This window comes from Pelodiscus sinensis, chromosome 6 (genome assembly GCF_049634645.1).
Source record: "Pelodiscus sinensis isolate JC-2024 chromosome 6, ASM4963464v1, whole genome shotgun sequence".
NCBI lineage: Eukaryota > Metazoa > Chordata > Testudines > Trionychidae > Pelodiscus > Pelodiscus sinensis.
Genome location: NC_134716.1, coordinates 30,722,899 through 30,738,394, shown reverse-complemented (window position 1 = coordinate 30,738,394; position 15,496 = coordinate 30,722,899). Strand labels below are relative to the sequence as shown.

General features: G+C 45.0%; 1 protein-coding gene across 5 annotated transcripts in view; it reads left to right on the top strand.

The window, feature by feature from the left end:
• The window catches only part of SMARCA2 (SWI/SNF related BAF chromatin remodeling complex subunit ATPase 2), a 187,991-nt gene that overhangs the window by 28,175 nt on the left and 144,320 nt on the right, over positions 1–15,496 (top strand). For all 5 annotated transcript variants that reach the window (XM_025188130.2, XM_075931662.1, XM_075931661.1 and 2 more), the window contains one exon: positions 10,801–11,130. In XM_025188130.2, coding sequence (XP_025043915.2) covers positions 10,801–11,130 — 330 coding nt within the window. The remainder of the gene's footprint in view (positions 1–10,800; positions 11,131–15,496) is intronic.

Here is a 15,496-nt window from a genome sequence, read left to right as displayed (position 1 = left end):
GTTTTCTCCAAATTTCAGTTGTGCCGATGTACTCCCCAGACTTCTCTCAAGGACCCCTAAGGGTACTCGTACCACTGGTTGAGAAACACTGCTCTAAAACAGAGGTTCTCCAACTGTGGTACGTAGATCACAGGTCTTAGGTTAGTTTCTCTAAAGCACGCACCTGAGCAGTCACACATGAGACAATGAAGGACTGCCCACCTAATTAGTAGCTGTCCAGTGTGGCTCCACTAATTAAGAACCAGAACCCTGACATTTAAGGTGAGGTGGTGGCCTTGGGGGGAGGAGGGGATAGAAGGTAGGAGGGAGAGAGGCAGTGGAAGGAATTTATGAAGTTCAGGGCTGTGAAGGCCAGAAAATGAAGCGATTTTTCCCTAGCTCCAGAGCCACTGGGGAGAGAGGGCCCTTCTTCCCAACCTCAGCTCTGTGGGTGTTGTGCAGAGACCCCTACTGATTAGCTAATTAATTGCAACTTAACATCCCTAATCAGTAGTTGATGGAATTTCCATCAACTACTTGATTAGTCGATAAAGGGAGGGGAGAGCGCTTGCTACTCCCACTGTATCTCTGCAGTTTAAATGTCGAAGGAGCTGGTTAAAAAAAGTGTTAAAAGTATTAATTAGTAAGGGATTTTTTTTTTAAATCCAAAGTGTTTGCAATACAGGAAGCCCTCATGATTCATAGAATCGCTAATCACAGTTCTGTGTATTTGTGGGGTCCCCTATCCTGTCCGAGCATGGAGGCTTGGAGCCATAAGGAACTCACCAAGGCTCCTGGCCTCCACAGTGAGTTCCCTGCACAGGAGCTCACCGCAGGGGCCTGGAGCCATGGTCCCCAGTATTTGTGCATTTGCCATTCGAGGTGGATGTGAATGGTGAGAATTTCCTGTAGTTAGCTAATGGTAGAAACAACGTTTGGAAAGATCATTAAGTGGTCTACTGGGATCCTCAGCAATTTTCAAGTTGTCTGTGGAAAAAAAAGTTTGAAAACCAATGTTCTAATGGATTATTTCTAGTGGAGTCTCTGAGTGAGCTTTTCTCAGCCCACTGCTATTCACCATCTTCATCGATGATCTGGAAGAAAATATTATTTCTAGTAAAATTTACATGCCATGAAAATAGAGGAATGATAAATAATGATGGAGAGAGATTACTGATAAAGGCCAACCTGAATTGCTTGGTAAGGCAAGCTTATTTGAACATGTGATCTTGCACTTGTGTGTCTAAATCTAGGAATAAAGCATGTCACTGTGGGGCAGGGGCGGGCAGAAGGGCCTCTGTGGGCTGGATCTGGCCCGCCAAATGGGTTGATCCAGCCCATGGAAGTCCTGCCACTCCGCCACCCCCAGGCCAATCAGGGCATGGGGGCGGGAGGAAGTACACAAAGTCTCTTCCCACCCTGCAAGGGGCTCGACACGTAGAGTCAACCACTAGTCAGCCTTGCAGGGTGGGAGCAGACTTTGTGTGCTTCCCGCCCCCAGACCCTGATTGACCTGGGAGCAGGGTGGGAGAGTGTGCGAAGTCTCCTCCGACCGCCGGGGGCAGGCGCTGAGAGAGAACCACCTGTTGTTCAGCACAGCTGGTGGTTCTCACTGAAGCGTGGGGCAGGGCCAAAGATTTCACGTTCTCCCCCACCCCCAGACCAATTAAGGTCTTCCACGAGGCCCTGTCCCTTCCAGGAAGGCCTGGGGCAGCTTTAAAAATTTCTGAAGTGGCCCCCGGTCAAAAATTATTGGCCACTCCTGCTGTAGGGGATATGAGGCCTGGGGGAACTGTATTCTAGAATAAAGTGATATCGAAAAGGAATTGGTGATGGTAGGCACCCACTTGAAAGAGAACTCATATGATTCTGTAGCTAAGTAGAGGGCACAATCAATCCTTGGATATCTAAGCATGGAGTATAAAGGAGGAGGTGTGTCTTTACATACAATATTGGTGTGACTGTTACATGAATAATATGTCCCAATTCCAAAATCAGCATTTCAAAAATGATGTTGAGAAAATGGCAAAAGTTCAGAAAGGAGCTAGAAAAATAAGCTGAAGGCTGAAAAACATGCCTTTATGTTTGGAAGAAACTTAAGTTACGTTAGCTATGAGAAAGTTAAGAGGTGACTTGACCACAGTCTACAGGTACTTTCCTGGGAAAGAGATTTATTGTACCTGATGGCTCTTTAATTTACTGGAAAAAGGCATAATAAGATTCAGGAGTTGAAAACAAAAACTAGACAAATTCATACTGTAAGTAGGATTGGCACACTGTAGTTTTTTCAACTCTGATGTGTCATTGATTTGTAAGCTTTCTTCTTTTTTTTTCAATTTTTTTTTACAGTTGTGGGAAGTTAGGGGGGCTAAATTATTTAATAGCAGATGAGTTTAAAAAAGGAAGTGCTTTCACTGTTTAGATACAATATGTCAATATTACAAGTCAACTATACAAAGTAAATAACCTTAAATCAGAGCTAACTTCTTAAGCAGATTTTTTTTGGCTTATCAGTTCATTTTTGTCAATGGAAATGTCAATTTGTGTGTATATTGAAGTTAAAGTTTACTGACATTCACTAATAAATCTAAATGTTCCAAACCTAACTATAAATAAGGCAAAAAGAAAGAACAGTGAGGGTAATGAACCATTGGAAGATCTTGTGCAAGGATAAAATGGATTTGACATTACTTAGTCTTTAAATTAAGGCATGAGTGTCACTTAGAAATACTCTGTAGCCCATACAGAAGGCATGGGATTGGAAAAATTATAGGATGAGGTTTTTAGTCTGTGTATGCCTGAGGTACAACTAAAGTTATGGTCCCTTCTGGCCTTAAAATCTATAACCACAAACTGGGAGTATTAAAGAGTAAGTAGTCAGACACAGGCATGTACCATATGCTTAAGTTTTTGAAAGGAAAAAATAGATTTATCCAATGCTCCCTTCTTACAATTACTGTATTTGTTGAGAGCAAGTGCTGATAGATACATAGGATGTGATGAAGTGGTGGACAACTTGCAACCCATCAGGATTCTATGAGGCTACGTCTAGACTGGCCCCTTCTCCGGAATAGTCATGCAAAGCAGGTAAGTCAGAATAGGGAAATCCACGGGGGATTTAAATATCCCCGCGGGATTTAAATAAACATGTCCGCCACTTTTTTTCTGGCTTGGGGACATGTTTATTTAAATCCCGTGGGGGATATTTAAATCCCCCGCGGATTTCACTATTCTGACTTACCTGCTTTGCATGACTATTCCGGAGAAGGAGCCAGTCTAGACGTAGCCTGAGTGTACTGAGAGACATTTTGTTTACTGTTGCCCACAAGTAGGGTTGGCAGATTCCACTGGTTTCTGTCTGTGTAGTTTTTTTCCTACTGGTCAGTTTCAGCAGTGGCTGAATCAGGATGCCTGGGGCAGAGCAGCTGGGGTGCTGCTGGGTTGGTCCAGTAGCGCCGAGGAGCGGTGCTACTGGAGCAACCCAGCAGCACCCCAGCTGCTCTGCCCCAGGCGTCCCTAAGTCAGCCGCTGCTGAAACTGACCAGCGCTGACTACAGGAAGCCCAAGGCAGAGTTGCTCTGCCCCAGGCTTCCTGGAATCAGCTGCTGATCAGTTTCAGCAGCAGCTGACTTGGGGAAGCTTGGGGTTCTTAAGTTGAATCTGTATGTAAGTCAGAACTGGCAGTCAGTTTCAGCAGCGGCTGAATCTGGACGCCAGTTCCGACTTACAAACAGATTCAACTTAAGAACAAACCTACAGTCCCTATCTTGTACGTAACCCGGGGACTGCCTGTATACATATGCAGGAAGACAGAAACATAACAGGTCACTTTCATGTGTAACTGTGGCAATTACATATTCAATGCAAGCATGTAATTGCATGCGCAGTCTTGAACGGAAGTCCAGAGTATTTACTGGCCAGCAAAGATTATTGTAAAGCAGTTTGGTACAGTATCATGGGAGTAACTTTTCTTACAATAGGAAAGAAGGAAAACTGTCATTTGGCTTTTGATTTGCTCATCAAAAATACACATTCTAAAAAGCTAAATCTGCAGCTACTTTGACATTGGCTGATAAAACCTGTACGCTATCACAAAGGCATTTGCTCTTCTGTTTTTTTTTTTAACTAAACATAATTACAAAAATAAGTTATGCAGATTCATTATTTAGGTTCTGTTTTTCCTTAGATTTAGTGGAATGCTAGTCATGCAGAAAGAATCTCTCACTAGCTGAGACAGATTGTCACAGTTTTAATTCAGTCATACTGTGATAAGATGATTTTACAAAAATCTGACATTAATTTGGTGGGAAAAATGATTATTGAATTGGTATCCTTTTCTCCCACAGTTTCCCCTTCTTTCCCTGATATCAGAAGTTAAATTTGTTTCCTTAGTATTGTAGGAACTTATTGTGCTTGCATCATGCTTCCGTTTACTCTTAGTAGCTTTGTTTTGTTCTATTTAACATATTGATGCACTTTTTTGCTTCATATTAAATGAAATTATAAAAATAGCTACATTTAACTGAATTTGGACTGCATTAACAACTTTCAGACAGTATGTGATGTAAGCAGACAGTATTAATATTGACATTAGATGTACTGTGTTTTGCTGCTGTTTGTTAAACTGCTAAGCAAAGCAATGTACAGAATCAAATTTAAGACATCCCAGTCCTACCTCTTCTCTACACTTTTCCTCTCAAGAGGCAGGGGAAACCCTGAAGACTACAAGAGAACTCAAATGTTTTAGTTTTTGGAAAAGGAAAAAAGTAAAAAAGCTAAGAATGGACTGAAACATACAAACTCTGCTTCATGCCTTGGATTTTTCAAGGTCATAAACAAAATTATCACGGTATCAGTGACAGCTCGGCCAGTTGAAGAGAATATTTTTCAAGTGCCCTGCCTCATGGCTGATTAAATAACTCAAGTGAAAACATAAGCACTGTGACATTTTGACATTTCCCAAGGGATACATGATGAATCACTACTGTCTTCTTATAGTGCAAGGGAGCCTTGTTTGTGGGTACTGGAAGGAGGTGCCCAAAGCTGTCACCTGCTGGCAATAAAAGGTTCCCATTCCAGACTCTCAAGCCTGGGTTTTTCCCTGTGCAGGTTAGCAGTTTGCACACTCCAGCCCCTGGACTTGCTAAATGAGTCCTTGAGTCTGAGCAGAGGTAACCTGTAGCTAAGTCTGTGGAGTTAGTTAGCTCCTTGATTTCTGCTCTGGCCCTTGGGTTACAGGTTCCTCTCGCTTATTTGTACAACACTCTTCATTACACTTGGGTGCCCAGTACCTTATATTATGTACACAGATTTGCTACCTCCATGGAAGCAGAGCTTCTGCCTGTCCTCTCTCCTGCTGCCGAGTTCACTAGCTTTAAATCCTTAGCACACATCACTTAGCCATGCTTATCATAAACCCAAAGAGACCTTTATTTGGCAGATGTTAGGATGAAAATAGAAGTATAAGGATTGGACTGTGAACACTTGGATGGGGTGGATGGAAAGAGGTCAGTTGTTCCTACTCTTGATGAAGTTAGCTTTGAGAACCACTTCCAGCAGCTTTATAACAATATTTTATGTTCTATAACCCTTAAAATATTTTCTGCACAAATTGCAATAGCCATGACAACCAGCAAGTTCCCAGCTTGTGGCAGAAACCATCCATGGCCCCCCTTCAGTGAAATACCATGAAAATGGTTTTCGCAGGGGAATCACACCTGTCTGGGTTTGCCTAGCAAAGTTCCTGGGGATAGACTTGTAATTGTGTAGTTCCTGTGTGTTGCCACCTACATCACAAGTACCAAAGGATTTCTCAGATGCTAAGTCTTTATATTTCTTGTCACCACACATAACTTGCTGGCCTTTTTGTTCTTCTAAATCTACTCAGATTTAGGTTAACTCACGCCGTTCACCAAATTACCTGCACTTCAGAGAATATTGATATTCACCAGCCCAACTGTTCTTAAATTAGCTGCATTTTCTTTTGTGACCCTTTTATGGCTTATATAGAAGAGATCCATTAGGTCACTTTATCCATCTGCCTCCCAATGCAAGATTTTCCTCTAGAGTATATTACTCCAGTCATAATTTTTAATGATCCATGCATTTGGGACTTCCACTCCTGTCCTTCAGAGTTAGTGCTAGTATACTGGCCACATTCCAGTTGGGAAAACTTTATATGTTGCTGACCAAAAATTCTCCTTGTAGCTTTGGTTGGCTAAGGCATTCTGCACCACATGTTCTAAGTGGTTAGATGCTATTGCTGGGCATTGTGAAACATTTTTCTGATGCGGGTGTGTGAAATGTAATTCATCCTAAATTAACCCTTTATTTGAAGTTAATCCCATTTACTTACCTAGATCAACACCCTCTTTTCTATGAGCCTTGTCTGAGGTTTTGTGTGTGTGAGTGTGTGTGTGTGAAAGCGACGAGGAGTCCTGTGGCACCTTATAGACTAACTGAAGTGTAGGAGTATAAGCTTTCGTGGGCAAAGACCCACTTCATCAGATGCATGTGTGTGAAAAGTCTGTCATTTCTGTAGAACTGATGCGGTTATCTCAGAGATAGTCATGATGGGAGGTAGGGATGTAAGTGACTAATCGACTGCTCAACTGTCTGATAAGCAAATGCTTATTGGATAGTTGACACACTAGTGAACTAGTCGCTTCCACACCCTTGCTTCCTCTGTCACAGAGAGGCAGCAAGGTGTGTGTGTGGGGGGGGGGGAGAAGCAAGGGGTGCTGGAAAGCAAGCAGCTCTGGCTCTGTGTGTGTGTGTGGGGGGGGGGAAGGGGTGCAGCGTTGGCCAAATTTGAAATGTATAAGAGTCCCCAACGGGGGCTCTTATACATTTCAAAGGGGACTTGCCTGCCTGGGGTCAGTGGGGGACTCCCTGCTGGCCCCAGGCTCCACATAGCATGCCAGCTTTGAAATGCACAAGAGCTCCCACTGGGACTCTTGTACATTTCAAAGGCGGAATGTGGAAGTTCTTATTGACTAATCAAATAGTTGAAGGAAATCCCATCGACTATTTGATTAGTTAATTAATCAAAATGTAACCTCCCTAATGGGAGGATTAGTGTGAAGGTGGTGAAAATGCTTCTGGGCCCATGTTATGTGGATAACAAAATGGTAACAATATTCACCTTTGCCACAATTAGTGGAGCTGCACAGTTGTTAGTATGACAGTGGGAAGGAAACTGTAAGAAAACTAATTTGATACAGAGTCAGCCCTTTCCGAATTTCTTCCTTCCTCTGGCATTAGCTCCTGTCACATTTCTGCAGATACCTGTTGTATTTTTCTTTCACTTGTAATGTAGATAAGCTATTCAGATCCTTTCCTCAGTCTGTTTCTCTGGTCTGTTACATTTATTTGTATAACTACATTGCTGTTAATCAGACATAAGTATGGTGCATTGATTTTTGAATTGGTAATTTAAATCAGGAGCCAGGAAATCATTGGTTTTTTTTTAAAAAAATCTTGCTTTGTATATTTTTACTTTACTTATTTACCAAGAATGGTTCATTCTCATTTGTTGATATAACTGTTTAAAAGAGATTGATTTGAAACCAACCATTGCCTGTACATTAGATTTGGTTTTTGATAAGCAGCAAGATACATTGCAGCCATATGTAGTTATTTAAATGAAGTTTAATATGCATGTATTCAGAGTCTTAACGTTTACATTTTTAAATAATTGTTAAATGGTGAATGAGGCTTTTTATTTACTTAGAATGTTTTTACTCAGGGTTTGTGTCAAGCTGCTTTTGAATAGAAACTGGAATTCAGTTAAAATGCATTTTAAAATTGTTTTTTTTTTTTTCTTTAAATGTACTGATACATAAGAAAAAATGTTCAGGAAGGCAGTTTAGCCAAACCTGGTTTGCGCTTAGAAGTAACCAATTTATTAAACAAAGGAAATGTAGCAGTTTGACTGCTTGCTGCCTCCTGAGCACCCCTGCCAGGGGTCGTTCCACCTTTACTTCCTTTTCATCCAGGTCCCTTTGAGAATTCTCTCTTTAGTGACCGTCTATGCTCAAATCCTTTGATTCACTCTTCACCAGTTCTCCTCAGGCTGGCAAGAGAGTTTGTCAAAAATAGAACTCAGGAGTTCAAAACAAAGGCATCTTCTCTTCATTAACTCCCACTCATAATGGGTACGTCTAGACTACAGGCTTTTGTTGACAGAGGCTTTGTCAACAGTATCTGTCGACAAATCCTCTGTCGACAAAGAGCGTGTAGATTACAGCCAGTTCTGTCGACAAAGCAAGCAGCTTTTTCGACAGAGTCTCTAGATGCTCTCTTTTGAAAAAGCATAGTGTGGATGCAATAGACAGAACTCTGTCGACAAAAGGTGTTATTCCTTGTAGAATGAGGTTTACTACCGTTGACAAAACTTCTGCGTTCTGTCGACTTAATGTCAACAGAACTCGGCAGTAGTGTAAACGCAGGTATAGTTTTGTCGACAGAAGTCCACTTTTGTCGACAAAACCCTGTAGTCTAGTCACACCCTATGGGTTTTACCTGACTAGGGCTCTAAAAGTGTCAGACTTGGTTCTCATAGCTGCTTCTTCCACTCGCTCCACACAGTGTCCTACTAGCTTGCCCTAGTGTCCTAATGAGCTCCTTGTCACAGTGTCCTAGTGAGCTTGCCCTACTAGCTCCTTGACCGCTTGCTTCCAACCATCTATCCCCCTTCTGGCTTTCTCCTACCTTTTTATATTGGTTTATATTGGAACCAGCTGATTCTGCTCTCAGGTAGACTTAGTCCCAGGCATTCCAGCCTATAGGCAAAGCACCCTGTTACATGAAATATTCACAGTAGTTAGAGAATTGGCAAATTGTTTTTGGTCACCAGAGCCAGATTTTCAAAGGCATTTAATGCTTAAAGATTCAGGTAGGAGCCTGGTGGGATTTTCAAAAATGCATTATTAGGGTAAGAGCATCACTCCCATGAAGTCAAAAAACGCTGCCAGCCATTGTTTTGCACATGGGAAAGCTGGTGCTTAGTGTCACCTTTCCACTTTGCAGAGATGATCTGAGATATAAATAAATACTATTTGTACAGTGCAATCAAAATCCGTTCTGTCAGAGGTGGAAGTAGAATATGTGTGTTCTGCCTTCTTTCCCCAGTCCTGGACTTTTTCTACCAGATCTTTCACAGAGTACTAGCACCTTCCATGGTTTTTTCAAAAGTTAACATTTTCGTTCAGAAATGGCTCTTATGATTTCTCCAATATGCAGCTAGTGAAGGATATTGAGCATTATTTAGTCAAACGTCAGCCATTAATCAGCATAAACTGGAGCAATTGTATCTATTTAAAGAAGGGTGGTTTAGGGCTTGTCTAAACTGGCAAGTTACTGCACTGAAACTTTCTCGTTCACGAGTGTGAAAAATCATCCCCCTGAGCACAGTGAGGGTACATCTGCACTGTGAGCTAAAGTTGTTAATTGCGTAGCCAAAGTCAAATAGCTTAACTTGGTATTAGGCACTGTCTACACAGCAGGAAGTCGAAAGAGGAACACTTTTCCTTCGACTTCCCTTACTCCTTGTGAAATGAGTTACAGAAGTCAGAATAATAACGGGCTTGCTTTGTAGACACACACTCTGTTATTCTGAAATAACATGAGTCATTTTGAAATAACACAGCAGTGTAGACATGCCCTAAATTTCAGCACAGTAGCTTGCCGGTGCAGACAGGCACCCTGCATTGGAAGCTAAACCCCTTGTGGAGATGGTTTTCCTAATGTGCTGATGCCACAACCACATTGTTGCATTAAAGTGCTGCTGCAGCATTACTTTAATGCTACAAGTGTGGACAAAGCCATACTGTTTTTATAGCTGTCTCGGTCATTGCTTCTTTTCAGGGGAGATGTATATTAAGGATGTCAAGTATTGGGTAATTGACTAATGGAATAGTCAAAGAATTTTTGCATCGACTATTTGTTTAATTGACAAGGTGTCTCTGCCTTTGAAGTGTAGCAACAAGCCCTTTGGCGCTACACTTCAAAGGTGAAAGCGATGAAGCCTGAGATCAGCTCGGGACTCGTCTGCTGACCCCGGGCTCCAAATGGCACTGCTGTTTTGAAACTCTGCGGGGAGGCCAGTGTTGGGTTCCTTGCTGCATTTCAAAATGGCAGTGCCACTTGGAGCCTAGGGTCAGCGAAGGAGTCCCCCGCTGATCCCAGGCTCCATGTGGTGCTGCCACTTTGAAATGCCCCAAGGAACCTGGTGCCGGGCTCCCCTCATCATTCAAAGTGGCAGCGCCGCACAGAGCAGCTGATCCTGGGCTCCATGTGGTGCTGCCGTTTTGAAGTATCTCTTCTTCTCCCCCCTTGTTGCCTCTATCTAATAGAGGCAGCAAAAGGGCGGGGTAAATGACTAGTTGACTAGTCCTTCACAGCCCTAATATGTATACATCAAAACAAACATTGTGCAGTCTGTATAAACTGTAGAATAGACAAACTTCAGAAATCCTTTCTTATGAAAATTTTCCCTAGCTATTCAGTTAGCCAGTTCGCTGTCATGATGGTTGGAGGTACTGTGTTTATGATAGCAGTTTGATTTTAGATGCCTTATCCAAAAATGGATATTATTTAAAAAAAAAAACATGATACATGTCTCAGGAATAGTTCTGGTAGCCTTCTGGTTATCCCAAGAAACTCCAGATCATCTTTTCTGTTTTCACAAAAAATATGGTTGCTGTAATAACTAATATGAAAATATGTACGATTTGAGTATTTGTAAAGGTAGCAAATTCTGTGGCTTATAAGACTTGATTAACTGGAAAAGTAAATTTGTGATCCTCCCAACTGTTCCAGGTTATATGTCTCCTCATCCATCTCCTTTGGGAGCACCTGAACATGTGTCCAGCCCAATGTCTGGAGGAGGCCCAACTCCACCTCATATGCCACCAAGTCAGCCAGCACCCATGATACCCGGAGACTCGCAGGTTATAAGCCAGCCCAGCAGAGGTCCTTCACCTTTTAGCCCTGTCCAGCTGCACCAGCTCCGGGCTCAAATTCTAGCTTACAAAATGTTAGCTCGAGGCCAGCCTTTACCTGAAAACCTGCAACTTGCTGTTCAAGGGAAGAGGACGCTGCCTGGGATTCAACAGCAACAGGCTCCTGCTAACTACAGCAGACCACCTGGTAAGTAAATGTGGGCATAAAACCCGGGTCATAGTCTTCCATCAATTATACCAATGCCAAACTATCCACATGGGGGTGGTGTGTGTATGCATGTGAGGGCCAGATTCTGGCCTCAGCATGAACAATGAGCTTCACCTTTATAAAAGTTGAATTCAGAGTGGAATAAAACCAATGCTTTAAAAAAAACACTGTACACTTGGAATCAAGATAATTTAAAAAATGATGGAAAGGTATTTTTATGTAGTTCAGGTGCCCCAAGTACCCTCTACATTTTTGTGGTGTTAAAAAAATAATTTCAGTTTTACTATTCTCTTTCAAGTACTTTTATTCCACCCTTATTGATGTACATAAAAATTGACTAAAAAAACTTAGGAGAAATTGACTCTAAGGTAAATGCACTAAGTAAATTGAAAAATACAACCTTTTTTTGGTTATAGTGATCTTAGATGATGTTTAATGAACACTTTTTAGAAGCATGCTTTTTGTTTCTTAAACGATGAACCTTTAAACTTGAGGCCAAAAAAAACCCAACCCAAGAACCCTTAGAATTTTTTAACCGGTGTTTGCTTAATTTTGTCAGGTTTGGAGTGTGTTTTTTGTTTTGTTCGTAATTCATATTCTTCTTCAAGTGATTACTCATGTTCATTCTAATATAGGTATGCGTGCGCAGTGTGCACGTGCCGTCGGAGACTTTTTCCTCAGCAGTACCCTTAGGGCTAGCAGGGAGCCCCTGGAGTGGCACTGGTATATCGGCCCATATATATGCCTGCTGGTCCCCTCACCCACTCAGTTCCTTCTTACCACGGTGACAGTCATTGGAACAACCCTCAGCTTGTCTTTGAGTTGTTCTCCTTACTGCTCTTCTCCTTTGCTAGCAATCATTTGTTAAGTACCTGTTAATTTAGTTAAAGACTTTCATTTGTAGTTTTCTTTTTACCCCTCTGCGACGTGCCCTGCAAGAAGTGCAATAAGTCTATGCTGTGTGGTGACCCACACTCATCGTGTTTGAAGTGCCTGGGAGAATCACACATTACTGACGCGTGCAAGATTTGTAAGGCGTTCAAGCCCAGAACCAAATGAGAGCGCGAGTTGTGACTCAAGGCGCTCCTGATGGAGGTGGCACTCTGGCTGGCACCGGCTCCGGCACCATCACAGGACTCAGCACTGAGCTCCAATAGCGCATCGGCCTCAGTGCGACAGCTTGTACCTCACAGAGCCAGATGTCTCTCCCAGTTGCTGGTACTGATACGGAAGAGGAGGCCTAATAGGGGTTGGTCCCTGCCCAGACACGCCTCCATTTGCTTTAAAGTGGGGCACACGGCGCCAGCCAGTCCAGAGCCCGGCTTTTTAGGTCGGGTGACTACTCTTCCCACTGGAGGGATGTGAGTCCTTCAGAGGATCTCCTAGACCCATCCACCTTGGAGGCCTTGGAGGCAGCAAGGGTCCTTACAGACTCTTCTCCCTTCCCTCCACCAACTCCGGCACCCTCAAGACGGTATGGGGTTGCCCAGGACTGCTCCCCTCCTAGGGTGCCTGGCGAAACGGCGCATGAGGTGCGGCAGAGCCATATGGCACACGTGGCACCACCCCTGGCACTGGCAACAGATCTGGCACTGGACACGATGTGGGTTACTCGCCCAGCACTGCTTCCAACCCCCGGCACCGCGGCACTTACCTTCAGGGACCCCGTCTCGGCGATGCCTCCTCCTCCTCCGCCCCGGCACCGCGGCAAACTGAAAGCCATGTCTCGGCACGCCGCAGGACAAACAATATCGGATCGGCACTGCCATGGTCCGCCTTGGAGTACTCCTCTGATTCCAATGTGGAGTCTGCATGGCCTTCACGGGGCTCCCGATCCCATTCATGGCACTGCTTCTGCTCCTGGCACCGGTCCCGGCACCGTACTTTCCCGCATCGGTACCAACAGCTGTGGGCTCAGCCGATCCCTGTACTGATGGTCCAGCAGACGTGGCCGGTCTAGCAGATGTGGCCAGTCCAGCCACCCAGGCAGTGGCCTTTTTGGACTCCCTGCACCCTCCATGCCCTCCATGGATGCCAGGGCCCACCAAGACCTCCTCCGCCCAAAGTCTGGGAGTCCAGGCAGGACAAGGTCTCTGAGGACTTGGACCCAACCGTTAACATCTTGCACGCAGCCACTCCCTCCAGAGTGGCGTTGCTGATCAACATGACGGTAGCCAAGATTTCGGCAGCCTTGTGGCAAACCCCGGTGTCCATCCTGCCCACCAATAAACATGCAGAACGGATGTATTTTGTCCCTCAGGAGGATAGCGAACACCTCTTCTCCCACCCTCCCCCAGGTTCTTTAGTAGTTCAGGCGGTCAACCAGAAGGAGAGGTAGGGTCAGCCTGCAGCCACCCCTAAGAATAGTGAGGCTAAAAAGACCAACTTACTGGGCAGAAAGGTCTACACATCCGGGGGCATCCAATACCGAATTGCCAGCCAACAAGTCCTTCTGTCCAGATATGTCTCCAACACCTGGGCGTCAATGGACGAGTTTACGGACTTGTTCCCCAGAGACTCCCATGTGGAGTATAAGTCCCGTCAAGAAGGGGAAAGTAATTTCCCAAACGGCGTTAAAAGCAGCACTCAATGTGGGTGATGTGGCTTCACGAGTCATGGCCATCGGAGTGGTCCTGCATTGCAATTCATGGCTCCAGGGCTCCGGAGTGCCACTGGAAATCCAAAACACTTTACAGGACCTCCCTTTCGAAGGCACGTAGCTCTTATCTGAGCAAACTGACCAGCAGCTGCATGGCCTGGAGGACACAAGAGCCACATTAAAGTCCTTGGGTGGCAGGTTTTTGTAGAACCAGAGGCGGTCGTATACCAACAGGAACGTTCCTAGACTGCCTCCACAGGGCCCACGTCCCGACTTTACCCGACGTAGGGGCAGGGGTAATAATGGTAGGAACAATAGGCACCACCCTCGCCCATCCCTGGATTCTAACCAGAGACCCCCCCCCCCCCAATAAGACAAGGGTTTTGACGGGACCCCGAGGGCTCCTTACCAGTCTCCCCGTTACCCTTCTGGGACCATTTATCTTGTTTCCTCCAGGCCTGGCGCTCTGTTACATCGGACCGATGGGTTCTGCAGATAGTGGAAATGGATTATGTAATCCCTTCCCAACCCCCTATCTTATCCCTTTTCAGGAACCCCTCTCATGAGCCTCTGTTTCAGGAGGAGGCTCTCCACCTTCTCAACTTGGGGACGGTGGAATGAGTTCCCCTCCAATTTCAAAACAGGGGTTTTTATTCCCGCTACTTTCTGGTCCCAGAAGCAAAAGGGTGCCTTCTCCCAATCCTGGACCTCAGAGTTTTAAACCTCTTCATCATCAAGACAAAATTCAAAATGGTGCCTCTGGCATCCATCATTCCTTCCCTAACCCCCGGGGACTGGTACACCGCCCTCGACTTAAAAGACACTTATTTTCATGTTTCAGTCACCCCTTTCCACCGAAGGTTTCTGTGATTCACTATGGGCCAGGACCGCTACCAATTCACGGCCCTTCCCTTTGGGTCTTCACCAAATGTATGGTAGTGGGGGCCGCCAAGCTGAGAAAAAGGGGAGTCCAAATGCTCCCTTATTTGGACGATTGGCTCCTCCGGGGGAAGTCGGAAACCCAGGTGAGAGACCATATCACCATAGTTCGTGAACTTTTTCAAGAACTAGGTCTTCTTTTAACCCTGGACAAATCCACTTTAACTCCTACCCCGACAATAGAATTCATTTGTTCGACCCTGAATTCCTGGTCTCAGAGAGCGTCTCTACCCAGCTCCTGCTTTCTCACGCTATAGTCGGCAGTCAGGTTACTCCAGAACTTTCCAGCCTGGGCTTGTATGCGTCTACTGGGCTTCATGGCCTCCTGCACTTATGTAGTGCAACATGCCAGACTATGCATGAACCCACTTCAGATGTGGCTATTGCGAGTCCACAACCTGGCCATCCACTCCTGGACAGAGTGTTAACCGTCCCCGCCCTGTCTTCCTTGCGCTGGAGTGGTGGACCCATCGAGCGGAAGTCTGTGCAGGGGTCCCATTCTCTCGGTCAGTCCTGTTCATCCGACTGGTCACAGACGTGTCGGACACGGGTTGGGGAGCCCACCTGGGAGAGCTGCACACTCAAGGTACGTGGTCCCCCCACAATACCTCCCTGCATATCAACGTCAGGGAACTCAGGGCGGTCCGACTGCCCTGTGCGGTTTTCTTTCCCCACCTGAGGGGCAAGACTGTCCTCATCCTGTCAGACAACACGACAGTGGTGGCCTATATAAACAGGGCGGGGCTCGTTCACCTCGCCTGTGATAGGAGGCAATCAGCCTATGGGAACTCTGCATCGGGGCAGGTA